At 34.9% G+C, this 15,729-nt stretch overlaps 1 protein-coding gene across 3 annotated transcripts in view; it reads left to right on the top strand.

Moving 5' to 3' along the window:
- Dhps (Deoxyhypusine synthase) overlaps positions 1-15,729 on the top strand; it is a 137,339-nt gene that overhangs the window by 83,242 nt on the left and 38,368 nt on the right. For all 3 annotated transcript variants that reach the window (XM_089104511.1, XM_089104512.1, XM_089104510.1), the window contains exons 5-6: positions 10,060-10,278; positions 12,205-12,397. In XM_089104511.1, the coding sequence (XP_088960637.1) occupies positions 10,060-10,278; positions 12,205-12,397 (412 nt within the window). The remainder of the gene's footprint in view (positions 1-10,059; positions 10,279-12,204; positions 12,398-15,729) is intronic.

Genomic DNA, 15,729 nt, shown 5'->3' with positions numbered 1-15,729 from the left:
GTTTTTTCGTTAAGACGTGCAGATATTAAAGAGAGGAGTTTCCGTTTCTATCAAAAGACGTTGCATGGAAAACTGACCGTATGTATGAGAAGAGATTCGTTTTTTCGTTAAGACGTGCAGTTATTAAAGAGAGGAGTTTCCGTTTATATCACAAGACGTTGCATGGAAAACTGACCGTATTTATGAGAAGAGATTCGTTTTTTAGTTAAGACGTGCAGTTATTAAAGAGAGGAGTTTCCGTTTTTATCAAAAGACGTTGCATGGAAAACTGACCGTATTTATGAGAAGAGATTCGTTTTTTCGTTAAGACGTGCAGTTATTAAAGAGAGGAGTTTCCGTTTCTATCAAAAGACGTTGCATGGAAAACTGACCGTATTTATGAGAAGAGATTCGTTTTTTCGTTTAGACGTGCAGTTATTAAAGAGAGGAGTTTCCGTTTATATCAAAAGACGTTGCATGGAAAACTGACCGTATTTATGAGAAGAGATTCGTTTTTTCGTTAAGACGTGCAGTTATTAAAGAGAGGAGTTTCCGTTTATATCAAAAGACGTTGCATGGAAAACTGACCGGATGGATGAGAAGAGATTCGTTTTTTCGTTAAGACGTGCTGTTATTAAAGAGATGAGTTTCCGTTTATATCAAAAGACGTTGCATGGAAAACTGACCGTATTTATGAGAAGAGATTCGTTTTTTCGTTAAGACGTGCAGTTATTAAAGAGAGGAGTTTCCGTTTTTATCAAAAGACGTTGCATGGAAAACTGACCGTATGTATGAGAAGAGATTCGTTTTTTCGTTAAGACGTGCAGTTATTAAAGAGAGGAGTTTCCGTTTTTATCAAAAGACGTTGCATGGAAAAATGACCGTATTTATGAGAAGAGATTCGTTTTTTCGTTAAGACGTGCAGTTATTAAAGAGAGGAGTTTCCGTTTATATCAAAAGACGTTGCATGGAAAACTGACCGTATTTATGAGAAGAGATTCGTTTTTTCGTTAAGACGTGCAGTTAGTAAAGAGAGGAGTTTCCGTTTCTATCAAAAGACGTTGCATGGAAAACTGACCGTATGTATGAGAAGAGATTCGTTTTTTCGTTAAGACGTGCAGTTATTAAAGAGAGGAGTTTCCGTTTATATCAAAAGACGTTGCATGGAAAACTGACCGTATTTATGAGAAGAGATTCGTTTTTTCGTTAAGACGTGCAGTTATTAAAGAGAAGAATTTCCGTTTCTATCAAAGATGTTGCATGGAAAAATGACCATATTTATGAGAAGAGATTCGTTTTTTCGTTAAGACGTGCAGTTATTAAAGAGAGGAGTTTCCGTTTATATCAAAAGACGTTGCATGTAAAACTGACCGTAGTTATGAGAAGAGATTAGTTTTTTCGTTAAGACGTGCAGTTATTAAAGAGAGGAGTTTCCGTTTCTATCAAAAGACGTTGCATGGAAAACTGACCGTATGTATGAGAAGAGATTCGTTTTTTCGTTAATACGTGCAGTTATTAAAGAGAGGAGTTTCCGTTTCTATCAAAAGACGTTGCATGGAAAACTGACCGTATGTATGAGAAGAGATTCGTTTTTTCGTTAAGACGTGCAGTTATTAAAGAGAGGAGTTTCCGTTTTTATCAAAAGACGTTGCATGTAATACTGACAGTATTTATGAGAAGAGATTCGTTTTTTCGTTAAGACGTGAAGTTATTAAAGAGAGGAGTTTCCGTTTCTATCAAAAGACGTTGCATGGAAAACTGACCGTATTTATGAGAACAGATTCGTTTTTTCGATCAGACGTTCAGTTATTAAAGAGAGGATTTTCAGTTTCTATCAAAAGACGTTGCATGGAAAACTGACCGTATTTATGAGAAGAGATTCGTTTTTTCGTTAAGACGTGCAGTTATTAAAGAGAGGAGTTTCCGTTTTTATCAAAAGACGTTGCATGGAAAACTGACCGTATGTATGAGAAGAGATTCGTTTTTTCGTTAAGACGTGCAGTTATTAAAGAGAGGATTTTCCGTTTCTATCAAAAGACGTTGCATGTAAAACTGACCTATTTATGAGAAGAGATTCGTTTTTTCGTTAAGACGTGCAGTTATTAAAGAGAGGAGTTTCCGTTTCTATAAAAAGACGTTGCATGGAAAACTGACCCTATGTATGAGAAGAGATTCGTTTTTTCGTTAAGACGTGCAGTTATTAAAGAGAGGAGTTTCCGTTTCTATCAAAAGACGTTGCATGGAAAACTGACCGTATTTATGAGAAGAGATTCGTTTTTTCGTTAAGACGTTCAGTTATTAAAGAGAATAATTTCCGTTTCTATCAAAGATGTTGCATTGAAAACTGACCATATGTATGAGAAGAGATTCGTTTTTTCGTTAGGACGTGCAGTTATTAAAGAGAGGAGTTTCCGTTTATATAAAAAGAAGTTGCATGGAAAACTGACCGTATTTATGAGAAGAGATTCTTTTTTTCGTTAAGACGTGCAGTTATTAAAGAGAAGAGTTTCCGGTTCTATCAAAAGACGTTGCATGGAATACTGACCGTATTTATGAGAAGAGATTCGTTTTTTCGTTAAGACGTGCAGTTATTAAAGAGAGGAGTTTCCGTTTTTATCAAAAGACGTTGCATTGAAAACTGAACGTATGTATGAGAAGAGATTAGTTTTTTCGTTAAGACGTGCAGTTATTAAAGAGAGGAGTTTCCGTTTCTATCAAAAGACGTTGCATGGAAAACTGACCGTATTTATGAGAAGAGATTCTTTTTTTCGTTAAGACGTGCAGTTATTAAAGAGAGGAGTTTCCGTTTCTATCAAAAGACGTTGCATGGAAAACTGACCGTATTTATGAGAAGAGATTCGTTTTTTCTTTAAGACGTGAAGTTATTAAAGAGAGGAGTTTCCGTTTCTATCAAAAGACGTTGCATGGAAAACTGACCGTATTTATGAGAAGAGATTCGTTTTTTCGTTAAGACGTGCAGTTATTAAAGAGAGGAGTTTCCGTTTGTATCAACAGACGTTGCATGGAAAACTGACCGTATGTATGAGAAGAGATTCGTTTTTTCGTTAAGACGTGCTGTTATTAAAGAGATGAGTTTCCGTTTTTATCAAAAGTCGTTGCATGGAAAACTGACCGTATTTATGAGAAGAGATTCGTTTTTTAGTTAATACTTGCAGTTATTTAAGAGATGAGTTTCCGTTTCTATCAAAAGACTTTGAATGGAAAACTGACAGTATGTATGAGAAGAGATTCGTTTTTTCTTTAATACGTGCAGGTATTAAAGAGATGAGTTTAAGTTTCTATAAAAAGACTTTGAATGTAAAACTGACCGTATGTATGAGAAGAGATTCGTTTTTTCGTTAAGACGTGCTGTTATTAAAGAGACGAGTTTCCGTTTCTATCAAAACGACGTTGCATGGAAAACTGACCGTATTTATGAGAAGAGATTCGTTTTTTCGTTAAGACGTGCAGTTATTATAGAGAGGAGTTTCCGTTTCTATCAAAAGACGTTGCATGGAAAACTGACCGTATTTATGAGAAGAGATTCGTTTTTTCGTTAAGACGTGCAGTTATTAAAGAGAGGAGTTTCCGTTTATATCAAAAGACGTTGCATGGAAAACTGACCCTATGTATGAGAAGAGATTCGTTTTTTCGTTAAGACGTGCAGTTATTAAAGAGAGGAGTTTCCGTTTCTATCAAAAGACGTTGCATGGAAAACTGAACGTATTTATGAGAAGAGATTCGTTTTTTCGTTAAGACGTGCAGTTATTAAAGAGAGGAGTTTCCGTTTCTATCAAAAGACGTTGCATGGAAAACTGAACGTATTTATGAGAAGAGATTAGTTTTTTAGTTAAGACGTGCTGTTATTAAAGAGAGGAGTTTCCGTTTTTATCAAAAGACGTTGCATGGAAAACTGTCCGTATGTATGAGAAGAGATTCGTTTTTTCGTTAAGACGTGCTGTTATTAAAGATAAGAGTTTCCGTTTCTATCAAAAGGACGTTGCATGGAAAACTGACCGTATTTATGAGAAGAGATTCGTTTTTTCGTTAAGACGTGCAGTTATTAAAGAGAAGAATTTAAGTTTCTATCAAATATGTTGCATGGAAAACTGACCAGATTTATTAGAAGAGATTCGTTTTTTCGTTAATACGTGCAGTTATTAAAGAGAGGAGTTTCCGTTTCTATCAAAAGAAGTTGCATGGAAAACTGACCGTATTTATGAGAAGAGATTCGTTTTTTCGTTAAGACGTGCAGGTATTAAAGATAGGAGTTTCCGTTTATATCAAAAGACGTTGCATGGAAAACTGACCGTATTTATGAGAAGAGATTCGTTTTTTCGTTAAGACGTGCAGTTATTAAAGAGACGAGTGTCCGTTTCTATCAAAAGACGTTGCATGGAAAACTGACCGTATTTATGAGAAGAGATTCGTTTTTTCGTTAAGACGTGCAGTTATTAAAGAGAGGAGTTTCCGTTTCTATCAAAAGACGTTGCATGGAAAACTGACCGTATTTATGAGAAGAGATTCGTTTTTTCGTTAAGACGTGCAGTTATTAAAGAGATGAGTTTCCGTTTCTATCAAAAGACGGTGCATGGAAAACTGACCGTATGTATGAGAAGAGATTCGTTTTTTAGTTAAGACGGGCAGTTATTAAAGAGAGGAGTTTCCGTTTCTATCAAAAGACGTTGCATGGAAAACTGACCGTATGTATGAGAAGAGATTCGTTTTTTCGTTAAGACGTGCAGTTATTAAAGAGAGGAGTTTCCGTTTCTATCAAAAGAAGTTGCATGGAAAACTGACCGTATTTATGAGAAGAGATTCGTTTTTTCGTTAAGACGTGCAGTTATTAAAGAGAGGAGTTTCCGTTTTTATCAAACGACGTTGCATGGAAAACTGACCGTATTTATGAGAATATATTCGTTTTTTAGTTAAGACGTGCAGTTATTAATGAGAGGAGTTTCCGTTTCTATCAAAAGGACGTTGCATGGAAAACTGACCGTATTTATGAGAAGAGATTCGTTTTTTCGTTAAGACGTGCAGTTATTAATGAGAGGAGTTTCCGATTCTATCAAAAGACGTTGCATGGAAAACTGACCGTATTTATGAGAAGAGATTCGTTTTTTCGTTAAGACGTGCAGTTATTAAAGAGAGGAGTTTCCGTTTTTATCAAAAGACGTTGCATGGAAAACTGACCGTATGTATGAGAAGAGATTCGTTTTTTCGTTAAGACGTGCAGTTATTAAAGAGAGGAGTTTCCGTTTATATCAAAAGACGTTGCATGGAAAACTGACCGTATTTATGAGAAGTGATTCGTTTTTTCGTTAAGACGTGCAGTTATTAAAGAGAGGAGTTTCCGTTTTTATCAAAAGACGTTGCATGGAAAACTGACCGTATGTATGAGAAGAGATTCGTTTTTTCGTTAAGACGTGCAGTTCTTAAAGAGAGGAGTTTCCGTTTTTATCAAATGACGTTGCATGGAAAACTGACCGTATTTATGAGAAGAGATTCGTTTTTTCGTTAAGACGTGCAGTTATTAAAGAGAGGAGTTTCCGTTTATATCAAAAGACGTTGCATGGAAAACTGACCGTATTTATGAGAAGAGATTCGTTTTTTCGTTAAGACGTGCAGTTATTAAAGAGAGGAGTTTCCGTTTCTATCAAAAGACGTTGCATGGAAAACTGACCGTATGTATGAGAAGAGATTCGTTTTTTCGTTAAGACGTGCTATTATTAAAGAGAAGAGTTTCCGTTTCTATCAAAATGACGTTGCATGGAAAACTGACCGTATTTATGAGAAGAGATTCGTTTTTTCGTTAAGACGTGCAGTTATTAAAGAGAAGAATTTCCGTTTCTATAAAATATGTTGCATTGAAAACTGAACCGATTTATGAGAAGAGATTCGTTTTTTCGTTAAGACGTGCAGTTATTAAAGAGAGGAGTTTCCGTTTCTATCAAAAGACGTTGCATGGAAAACTGACCGTATGTATGAGAAGAGATTCGTTTTTCGTTAAGTCGTGCAGTTATTAAAGAGAGGAGTTTCCGTTTCTATCAAAAGGACGTTGCATGGAAAACTGACCTTATGTATGAGAAGAGATTCGTTTTTTCGTTAAGACGTGCAGTTATTAAAGAGAGGAGTTTACGTTTTTATAAAAAGTCGTTGCATGGAAAACTGAACGTATTTATGAGAATAGATTAGTTTTTTAGTTAAGAAGTGCAGTTATTAAAGAGAGGAGTTTCCGTTTTTATCAAAAGACGTTGCATGGAAAACTGACCGTTTGTATGAGAACAGAATCGTTTTTTCGTTAAGACGTGCAGTTATTAAATAGAGGAGTTTCCGTTTCTATCAAAAGACGTTGCATGGAAAACTGACCGTATTTATGAGAAGAGATTAGTTTTTTCGTTAAGACGTGCAGTTATTAAAGAGAGGAGTTTCCGTTTCTATCAAAAGACGTTGCATGGAAAACTGACCGTATTTATGAGAACAGATTCGTTTTTTCGTTAAGACGTGCAGTTATTAAAGAGAGGAGTTTCCGTTTCTATCAAAAGACGTTGCATGGAAAACTGACCGTATTTATGAGAAGAGATTCGTTTTTTCGTTAATACGTGCAGTTATTAAAGAGAGGAGTTTCCGTTTTTATAAAAAGACTTTGCATGGAAAACTGACAGTATTTATGAGAAGAGATTCGTTTTTTCGTTAAGACGTGCAGTTATTAAAGAGAGGAGTTTCCGTTTCTATCAAAAGACGTTGCATGGAAAACTGACCGTATTTATGAGAAGAGATTCGTTTTTTCGTTAAGACGTGCAGTGATTAAAGAGAGGAGTTTCCGTTTGTATCAAAAGACGTTGCATGGAAAACTGACCGTATTTATGAGAAGAGATTCGTTTTTTCGTTAAGACGTGCAGTTATTAAAGAGAGGAGTTTCCGATTATATAAAAATACGTTGCATGGAAAACTGACAGTATTTATGAGAAGAGATTCGTTTTTTCGTTAAGACGTGCAGTTATTAAAGAGAGGAGTTTCCGTTTATATCAAAAGACGTTGCATGGAAAACTGACCGTATGTATGAGAAGAGATTCGTTTTTTCGTTAAGACGTGCAGTTATTAAAGAGAGGAGTTTCCGTTTCTATCAAAAGACGTTGCATGGAAAACTGACCATATTTATGAGAAGAGATTCGTTTTTTCGTTAAGACGTGCAGTTATTAAAGAGAAGAATTTCCGTTTCTATCAAAGATGTTGCATGGAAAACTGACCATATTTATGAGAAGAGATTCGTTTTTTCGTTAAGACGTGCAGTTATTAAAGAGAGGAGTTTCCGTTTCTATCAAAAGACGTTGCATGGAAAACTGACCGTATTTATGAGAAGAGATTAGTTTTTTAGTTAATACGTGCAGTTATTAAAGAGAGGAGTTTCCGTTTATATCAAAAGACGTTGCATGGAAAAATGACCGTATTTATGAGAAGAGATTCGTTTTTTCGTTAAGACGTGCAGTTATTAAAGAGAGGAGTTTCCGTTTCTATCAAAAGACGTTGCATGGAAAACTGACCGTATTTATGAGAAGAGATTCGTTTTTTCGTTAAGACGAGCAGTTATTAAAGAGAGGAGTTTCCGTTTTTATCAAAAGACGTTGCATGGAAAACTGACCGTATGTATGAGAAGAGATTCGTTTTTTCGTTAAGACGTGCAGTTATTAAAGAGAGGAGTTTCCGTTTCTATCAAAAGACGTTTCATGGAAAACTGACCGTAGTTATGAGAAGAGATTCGTTTTTTCGTTAAGACGTGCAGTTATTAAAGAGAGGAGTTTCCGTTTCTATCAAAAGACGTTGCATGGAAAACTGACCGTATTTATGAGAACAGATTCGTTTTTTCGTTAAGAAGTGCAGTTATTAAAGAGATGAGTTTCCGTTTCTATCAAAAGACGTTGCATGGAAAACTGACCTTAATTATGAGAAGAGATTCGTTTTTTAGTTAAGACGTGCAGTTATTAAAGAGAGGAGTTTCCGTTTTTATCAAAATACGTTGCATGGAAAACTGACCGTATTTATGAGAAGAGATTCGTTTTTTCTTTAAGAAGTGCAGTTATTAAAGAGAGGAGTTTCCGTTTCTATCAAAAGACGTTGCATGGAAAACTGACCGTATTTATGAGAAGAGATTCGTTTTTTCGTTAAGACGTGCAGTTTTTAAAGAGAGGAGTTTCCGTTTATATCAAAAGACGTTGCATGGACAACTGACCGTATTTATGAGAAGAGATTCGTTTTTTCGTTAAGACGTGCAGTTATTAAAGAGAGGAGTTTCCGTTTTTATCAAAAGACGTTGCATGGAAAACTGACCGTATTTATGAGAAGAGATTCGTTTTTTCGTTAAGACGTGCAGTTATTAAAGAGAGGAGTTTCCTTTTATATCAAAAGACGTTGCATGGAAAACTGACCGTATTTATGAGAAGAGATTCGTTTTTTCGTGAAGACGTGCAGTTATTAAAGAGAGGAGTTTCCGTTTCTATCACAAGACGTTGCATGGAAAACTGACCGTATTTATGAGAACAGATTCGTTTTTTCGTTAAGACGTGCAGTTATTAAAGAGAGGAGTTTCCGTTTCTATCAAAAGACGTTGCATGGAAAACTGAAAGTATTTATGAGAAGAGATTCGTTTTTTCGTTAATAAGTGCAGTTATTAAAGAGAGGAGTTTCCGTTTATATCAAAAGACGTTGCATGGAAAACTGACCGTATTTATGAGAAGAGATTCGTTTTTTCGTTAAGACGTGCAGTTATTAAAGAGAGGAGTTTCCGTTTCTATCAAAAGACGTTGCATGGAAAACTGACCGTATTTATGAGAAGAGATTCGTTTTTTAGTTAAGACGTGCAGTTATTAAAGAGAGGAGTTTCCGTTTCTATCAAAAGACGTTGCATGGAAAACTGACCGTTTTTATGAGAAGAGATTCGTTTTTTCGTTAGGACGTGCTGTTATTAAAGAGAGGAGTTTCCGTTTCTATCAAAAGGAAGTTGCATGGAAAACTGACCTTATTTATGAGAAGAGATTCGTTTTTTAGTTAGGACGTGCTGTTATTAAAGAGAAGAGTTTCCGTTTCTATCAAAAGTAAGTTGCATGGAAAACTGACCGTATTTATGAGAAGAGATTCGTTTTTTCGTTAAGACGTGCAGTTATTAAAGAGAAGAATTTCCGTTTCTATCAAAGATGTTGCATGGAAAACTGACCATATTTATGAGAAGAGATTCGTTTTTTCGTTAAGACGTGCAGTTATTAAAGAGATGAGTTTCCGTTTCTATCAAAAGGAAGTTGCATGGAAAACTGACCGTTTTTATGAGAAGAGATTCGTTTTTTCGTTAGGACGTGCTGTTATTAAAGAGAAGAGTTTCCGTTTCTATAAAAAGGACGTTGAATGGAAAACTGACCGTATTTATGAGAAGAGATTCGTTTTTTCGTTAGGACGTGCTGTTATTAAAGAGAAGAGTTTCCGTTTCTATCAAAAGGACGTTGCATGGAAAACTGACCGTATTTATGAGAAGAGATTCGTTTTTTCGTTAGGACGTGCTGTTATTAAAGAGAAGAGTTTCCGTTTCTATCAAAAGGACGTTGCATGGAAAACTGACAGTATTTATGAGAAGAGATTCGTTTTTTCGTTAAGACGTGCAGTTATTAAAGAGAAGAATTTCCGTTTCTATCAAAGATGTTGCATGGAAAACTGACCATATTTATGAGAAGAGATTCGTTTTTTCGTTAGGACGTGCAGTTATTAAAGAGAGGAGTTTCCGTTTCTATCAAAAATGTTGCACGGGAGACTGATCGTGCGTATTTAATATAGTTTCTTCATTGACCATGAATTTTGTTCGTTTAAGTTTTAAATAAGGTCTTTAATTTTCCTGGAAAAAATTTTGAAGTTTTTAGATTGAACTTCTATTTGTTTCCAATTGGATTTTATTGATTAGGAATTTATTTTTTATGCAACAAGAATGAGAGGCTGCTCGGTTTTCGTTAATTTTTGTATGTAAGGTTAGTATATTCAAACTACAATGTTCTTATCTACAATATTATTTTTGTATTTAAATTGAGCTTGTTATTTTAGATAGATTGTATAGTAACAGCTGCCGGGGGCGTTGAAGAGGATTTAATCAAGTGTTTAGCACCCACTTTCCTTGGAGATTTTCAGTTAGATGGAAGATCACTGCGCGGACAAGGAATCAATAGAATTGGAAATATGCTTGTCCCAAATGATAACTATTGTAAATTTGAAAATTGGGTAACTCCTATCTTAGATCAAATGGTAGAAGAACAAACTAACCAGGTATGTTTTTTTCTAATTTTAAGGTTTATTCCTCCTTCCTAAGCGCTTTCTTCTGTGTCTCAAAATATGAATGCCTCCAAATGAAAACTGTTGTAAAACCTCAAGTTGACTAGCTCCAGAGGGTTTTTAGGTGAACAAACTAACCAGGTATGTTTTCTTAACTCTGGGGTTTACTCCTCCTTCCTATGCCATTTCCTCGTATGTTCCAAAATTTGATTGTCCCAAAATGAAATCGGCTTTAAATTTTTAAACTCGGTAACTATCCAATCTTAGGTCAATTATAGATGAACAAACTAACTAGCTCTGTTTTTTTTTTTTTACTTTGGGTTTCATTCCTCCTTCCTAAGCCTTCCTCCTTTGCATTTGGTTTTATTCCTCCTCCCCCTATATTCCAAAATATGCTTGTTGCAAATGACAATTGAATTGAGCTAAATTAAACTGAACTTCATAGAACAAAGCAAAACAAAAAATACTATATATTAAACAATTAGAACAAATAGTATATTTTAATTACTATACATGATATTATAAAATACTTTAAACAATATTTAAAAAACAGTCAAAATAATTAACTTTTAACTATTTAAAAAGTTAACAAGTAGCCATCCAAGAAGCAGCGAGTTTCTGAAGACGAACGGCTACAACAATCAAAATCTGTAAACTTAATTAAATAACTCTAAATAAAATCTCAAAAACAGCCATCGATCACTCTCTTCAAGAAGAAAAAAAACGAAAAAAAAGCTGTTGTATACTTTTAAAATTGGGTAATCTACAATCGGTTTATAAACTAGCTTATTGGGTATGATGGATTTAGTAGTTTTCCTTATTCCCAATTGACAACCAATTCAAATTTCAAAATTGAGAAGTACCAATTCTTGACCAAATGATAGAAGAAGGAACTAACTGGGTAGGTTTATTTTAACTTCTGGGTTTGATATTCATTCCTAGGCAAATCCTCCGATGTTTCAAATTATGCTCAACTCAAATGATAAAGATTGTTATTTCTAAAATTTGGTAACTCTAATCTTGTATTAAATGACAAATCAACAAAATAACCTGGTATTTTTCTGTAGCTTCAGGGTTTGATACTTCTTCCTAGGCCATCTCTCTTAGGTCCCAAAATATTTAGTCCCACAATGACAACTGATACGATTTTAAAAATTAATAGCCCCAGTCTTAGATCAAATGATAGCTGGTAGTTTTTTTTTTGTTTTTTTTTTTTTGTAAGTTTGATGCTCCTTCATATTTGTTTGCTCCCATGTCCTAAAGTATGCTCAATCCAAATGGCAGCTTTTAAATGGTGTGTTAATTTAACTAATTTGTTTAATTAGATTAATTATTTAATTAAAACTAACTATTAAATAAATAAATTAGTTTAATTTGATTAATACAAACTAATTTAAATGACAACTTTGAAACTGGGGGGTTTTAAAATTGAGTTACTCCAATCTTGGATCAAATGTTAGATGAACAGACTAAAATCTTATGTACCAGTTGTCTTGTGATTATGCTAAAGATTAGGCTACATGACATGAATGATAATGACAGTTTATGATATGACAAAAGTAAAAGCTTATGAAATGACAGTTAATTATAGGGTAAATAGCCTTGAATCTTATATACTTAGCTACCGTTCGATTAGTTCTATTATTTTAGTTTTATTATATAATTTCTTAATATGGTGAATAGAATTTTGCTTTAAACAAGGAAAAACAAAAAAAAATTTCAGAAGTTACTATGGACCCCGTCTAAGGTGATCGAGAGATTAGGTCGTGAAATCAACGATGAAAATTCTGTTTATTGTTGGTGCTGCAAAAATGAAATCCCTGTTTTTTGTTCAGCCTTGAGAGATGGCTCTCTAGGTTCAATTTTCTAGGCTCTAATTTCAATTTTGCTTTAAACAAGGAAAAAAAATATTTTTTTCAGAAGTTACTATGGACCCCGTCTAAGGTGATCGAGAGATTAGGTCGTGAAATCAACGATGAAAATTCTGTTTATTATTGGTGCTACAAAAATGAAATCCCTGTTTTTTGTCCAGCCTTGACAGATGGCTCTCTAGGTGATATGATGTTTTTCCACTCCATCAGAAATCCTGGTTTAGTTCTAGATATATTAGGTGGTAAGTAGATTACCTACTTTCAATTTATTTCTGTCTTATAGAAGCCAAAACTAGCAAGGAACATGGACGTAAGTAATAAAAAAAATCATAAAATTTCATGAAAAATAATGAAGTCATCTGAACAAACGAGTCAAAAACATAAAACGGCTTGAAAAAAAATTAGTCCCACAAATTTGTTTATGTGTTTGTGCAAAACTTATAGTAATAATGGGGGTGTAATATTTGATTATTGCAGCATGTCCGATTTCTAAGAACGATTTCTACTAAGCTTCAAACTTTTGGTTTTATTTTGCAAGGTTTTTGAACTGTTGTAATCCCTTGTCAAAATATATACAAATATTTTTGAAAAATGTCCAAAATATATACAATTATATATACAAATATCCTTGTTAAAAATATATAGAAATATTTTTGGAATTACTCGTTTCTTGCTCTATCCGCAATTCAATGTCTTTTCATACTGCGCCTACTCAAAGATATTTGACTAGTACAGCAAGTCCGATTTCTTGCAACGATTTCTACTAAGCTTCAAACTTTTGGTTTTCTTTTTTAAGGTTTTTAAATTGCTCTAATCCCTTGTTAAAATATATGCAAATATTTTTGCAATTACCAGTTTTTTGTTCTTTAGGCAATTTAATGTCTTTTCATAATGCGGTTTATTCAAATATATTTGATTGTCACATATTTGTTTTCTAAAATTAAGGTTTTTAACGAATTTTCCCAGACTTCTGGCCTATCTAGATCGCTTTTTTATGCGAGAATCTCTAAGGATGCAGATTTTCCCGAAAAAATATGGAGCCGTTTTCGAGAAATAGAATATATACTTATTGTTCGCATGTAAAAATAGTAATATATACCGTTGATACTTGTACCTACTCACTTTAAACGACCAATTGAGTTTTTATTTATTTAGGTAAGCATTTTTTACTCTCGCACACAGCTTCATATTTTCTTGAAAACCTGCACCATCCTCACACCTCAGCGTATCAGTGAATCTTACTGTAGAGGTTTCAAGCTCTTATCTGCAAAAATGTGGAATTTTGTATTTTTTGCCAGAAGAATGATCACGGATGCGTGTTTATTTTTATTTTTTTTTTTTTTTTTTTTTTTTTTTTTTTAAAGCAAGTGACGTCTCATTTATATACATTTTGAAAACAATTGCATTACGCTTGGGCAATGTACTAAGGCCACATACATATTACAGCTACAAATGACGTCACATTAAAAATACCCCCGTAAACGTCATATTTACAATAACATCATCGAAATGCAATGATGTCGTGCATTCTATAAAAGACAAGGATTTTAAAGACAATGTTTCATTCGGAAAAATAGATTTTGAAGAACCAGTTCTTAAAATATAAAACAATGTCTGATTCAGAGGATAGCACTTTTTCAGAAACTGAAGAAACTCAGAGATCTGGCAATGAGCTAGAGGAAGACCATTCTGGGGCTGGATCTGAACTCGATGAAGAAGAAAAGGAAGGAGCAAGGAAATCTATTGGAAAGAAAAGAAAGTCAACATCATTTAAAGATGTCGAGGAAGATTTCGAAGGGGATGAAGATGAGGATGATGACAAGCGCCGTCGGAAGAAAAAACGACGAAAGGAAGACCGTTTTGGGGATTTCATCCTAGAAAAAGCAGACGTTGACAACGAGGCCGATGAAGAGGAATACGAAGACCGCGAGGTTGAAGAATATGAGTCGCCTCAACTTGATCCGCTGCCAAGATCGGAGCCTCAACTGGATACTACTACTACTAACAACTCACCGCAGGACCAAGCCGCCTGACGCCAACACAGCTACGCACGCTCCTCCTCACCCCAATCTATTCAAAGCCTCCCTTTTTACAGCCGCCTACGAAGTTCCCATTTCCTTTAAATCTTTCTTTATGACGTCCTCCCACCCGAGACGGGGACGACCTGCTTTCCGTTTAGCCCTAGACGGTTGGCCGATAAGAACAATTTTCGGCAATCTGTCATCCTTCATCCGCACAACGTGCCCTAGCCACCTCAACCTTTCTTTCATTATATCACTAGAGAGCCCACATTTTTCGTATAGCCTGTTGTTTGAAATACAGTCTGTCAGCCGGGTACCCAGAACAATCCTAAAGCAAATTTCTCTGGAAAACATCTAGCAAATCTTCCTCTGCTTTTCGTAGCGTCCATGCTTCAGAGCCATATTTGACCACTGTCATCACTGTAGCTTCTAATATTCTAATCTTGATTTGCAGACTTATATTTCTATTCTTCCAAACCTTGTTCAACTGTGGAAAAAACACCCTGAGCCTTGGCTATTCTACTTTTAACATCTTCAATGCTCCCACCATCTTTACCAATAATGCTACCAAGGTAAGTGAAGCTTCCCACCTGATCAATCTTTTCATTACCCAAGGTCATCTTTTCATCTTCACTTATTCCTAGCCTTGGTGACTTAGTCTTCCTAACATTAATTTTCAAACCAATTCTAGCACCTTGAACTTGCAAAACCTCTAAAACTTCATTCATTTTGCTCACACTTTCATCTAGGATGCTTGAATTATCAGTATAATCTAAGTCCAGGTGCTTTTTCCTCCCCATTGAATTCTGTGGTCTCCCATCGCCTTTCCCGTGCTCCTTAAGACAAATTCCACCAATATAATCCATGTAAAGGGGGATAGAACACAACCCTGCTTAACTCCTGATTTAATACAAGACCAGCTGCTAACCTCATTTCCTACCTTAACCGCAGCAGTGTCATTCTCGTACAAAGCACTAATCACTTTACTGTATTTGTCTGGTATACCATACAAGGATAAAACCTTTACTAAAGCGCTTCTATCAACAAAATCGAACGCTTGCTCATAATCTATAAAACTGAGGACCAAAGGTGTTTGATAACTCAGGCACTTCTCAATTATTAGCCTAAGAGTGAAAATTTGGTCGACACATCCTTTACCTTTTCTATAACCGCACTGTTCTTCTCTTAAAACTTTGTCTACGGTATCTCTCAGTCTAAAAATTATCACATTACTAAGTAATTTACCACCTACAGAGACCAGACTAATGCCTTGATAATTACCACACTCACTTTTGTCACCTTTCTTATAAAGTGGCTTAATTAAGGTTTTCGTAATATCGTTAGGTACTTCCCCTTTTTCAAAAATCATATTCATAATCTTCAGTAACTTATTTCTAACCTCAGAGCCATCATATTTAAGAAACTCATTTACCACCCTATATGCACTTGGAGCCTTATTATTTTTTATTCCTTTTAGTACTGTTGCTAATTCCTCCTCACAAAACAAAACTTCCTTCACATCCAATGTATGACAAACTTTTTCATTTTCCTCT

Source organism: Artemia sp. Qi Xiang Cuo, chromosome 18, assembly GCF_049724085.1.
Source record: "Artemia sp. Qi Xiang Cuo chromosome 18, ASM4972408v1, whole genome shotgun sequence".
Lineage (NCBI taxonomy): Eukaryota > Metazoa > Arthropoda > Branchiopoda > Anostraca > Artemiidae > Artemia > Artemia sp. Qi Xiang Cuo.
Note: the sequence above shows the minus strand (reverse complement) of the source record. Positions and strands in the feature narration are given on the sequence as shown.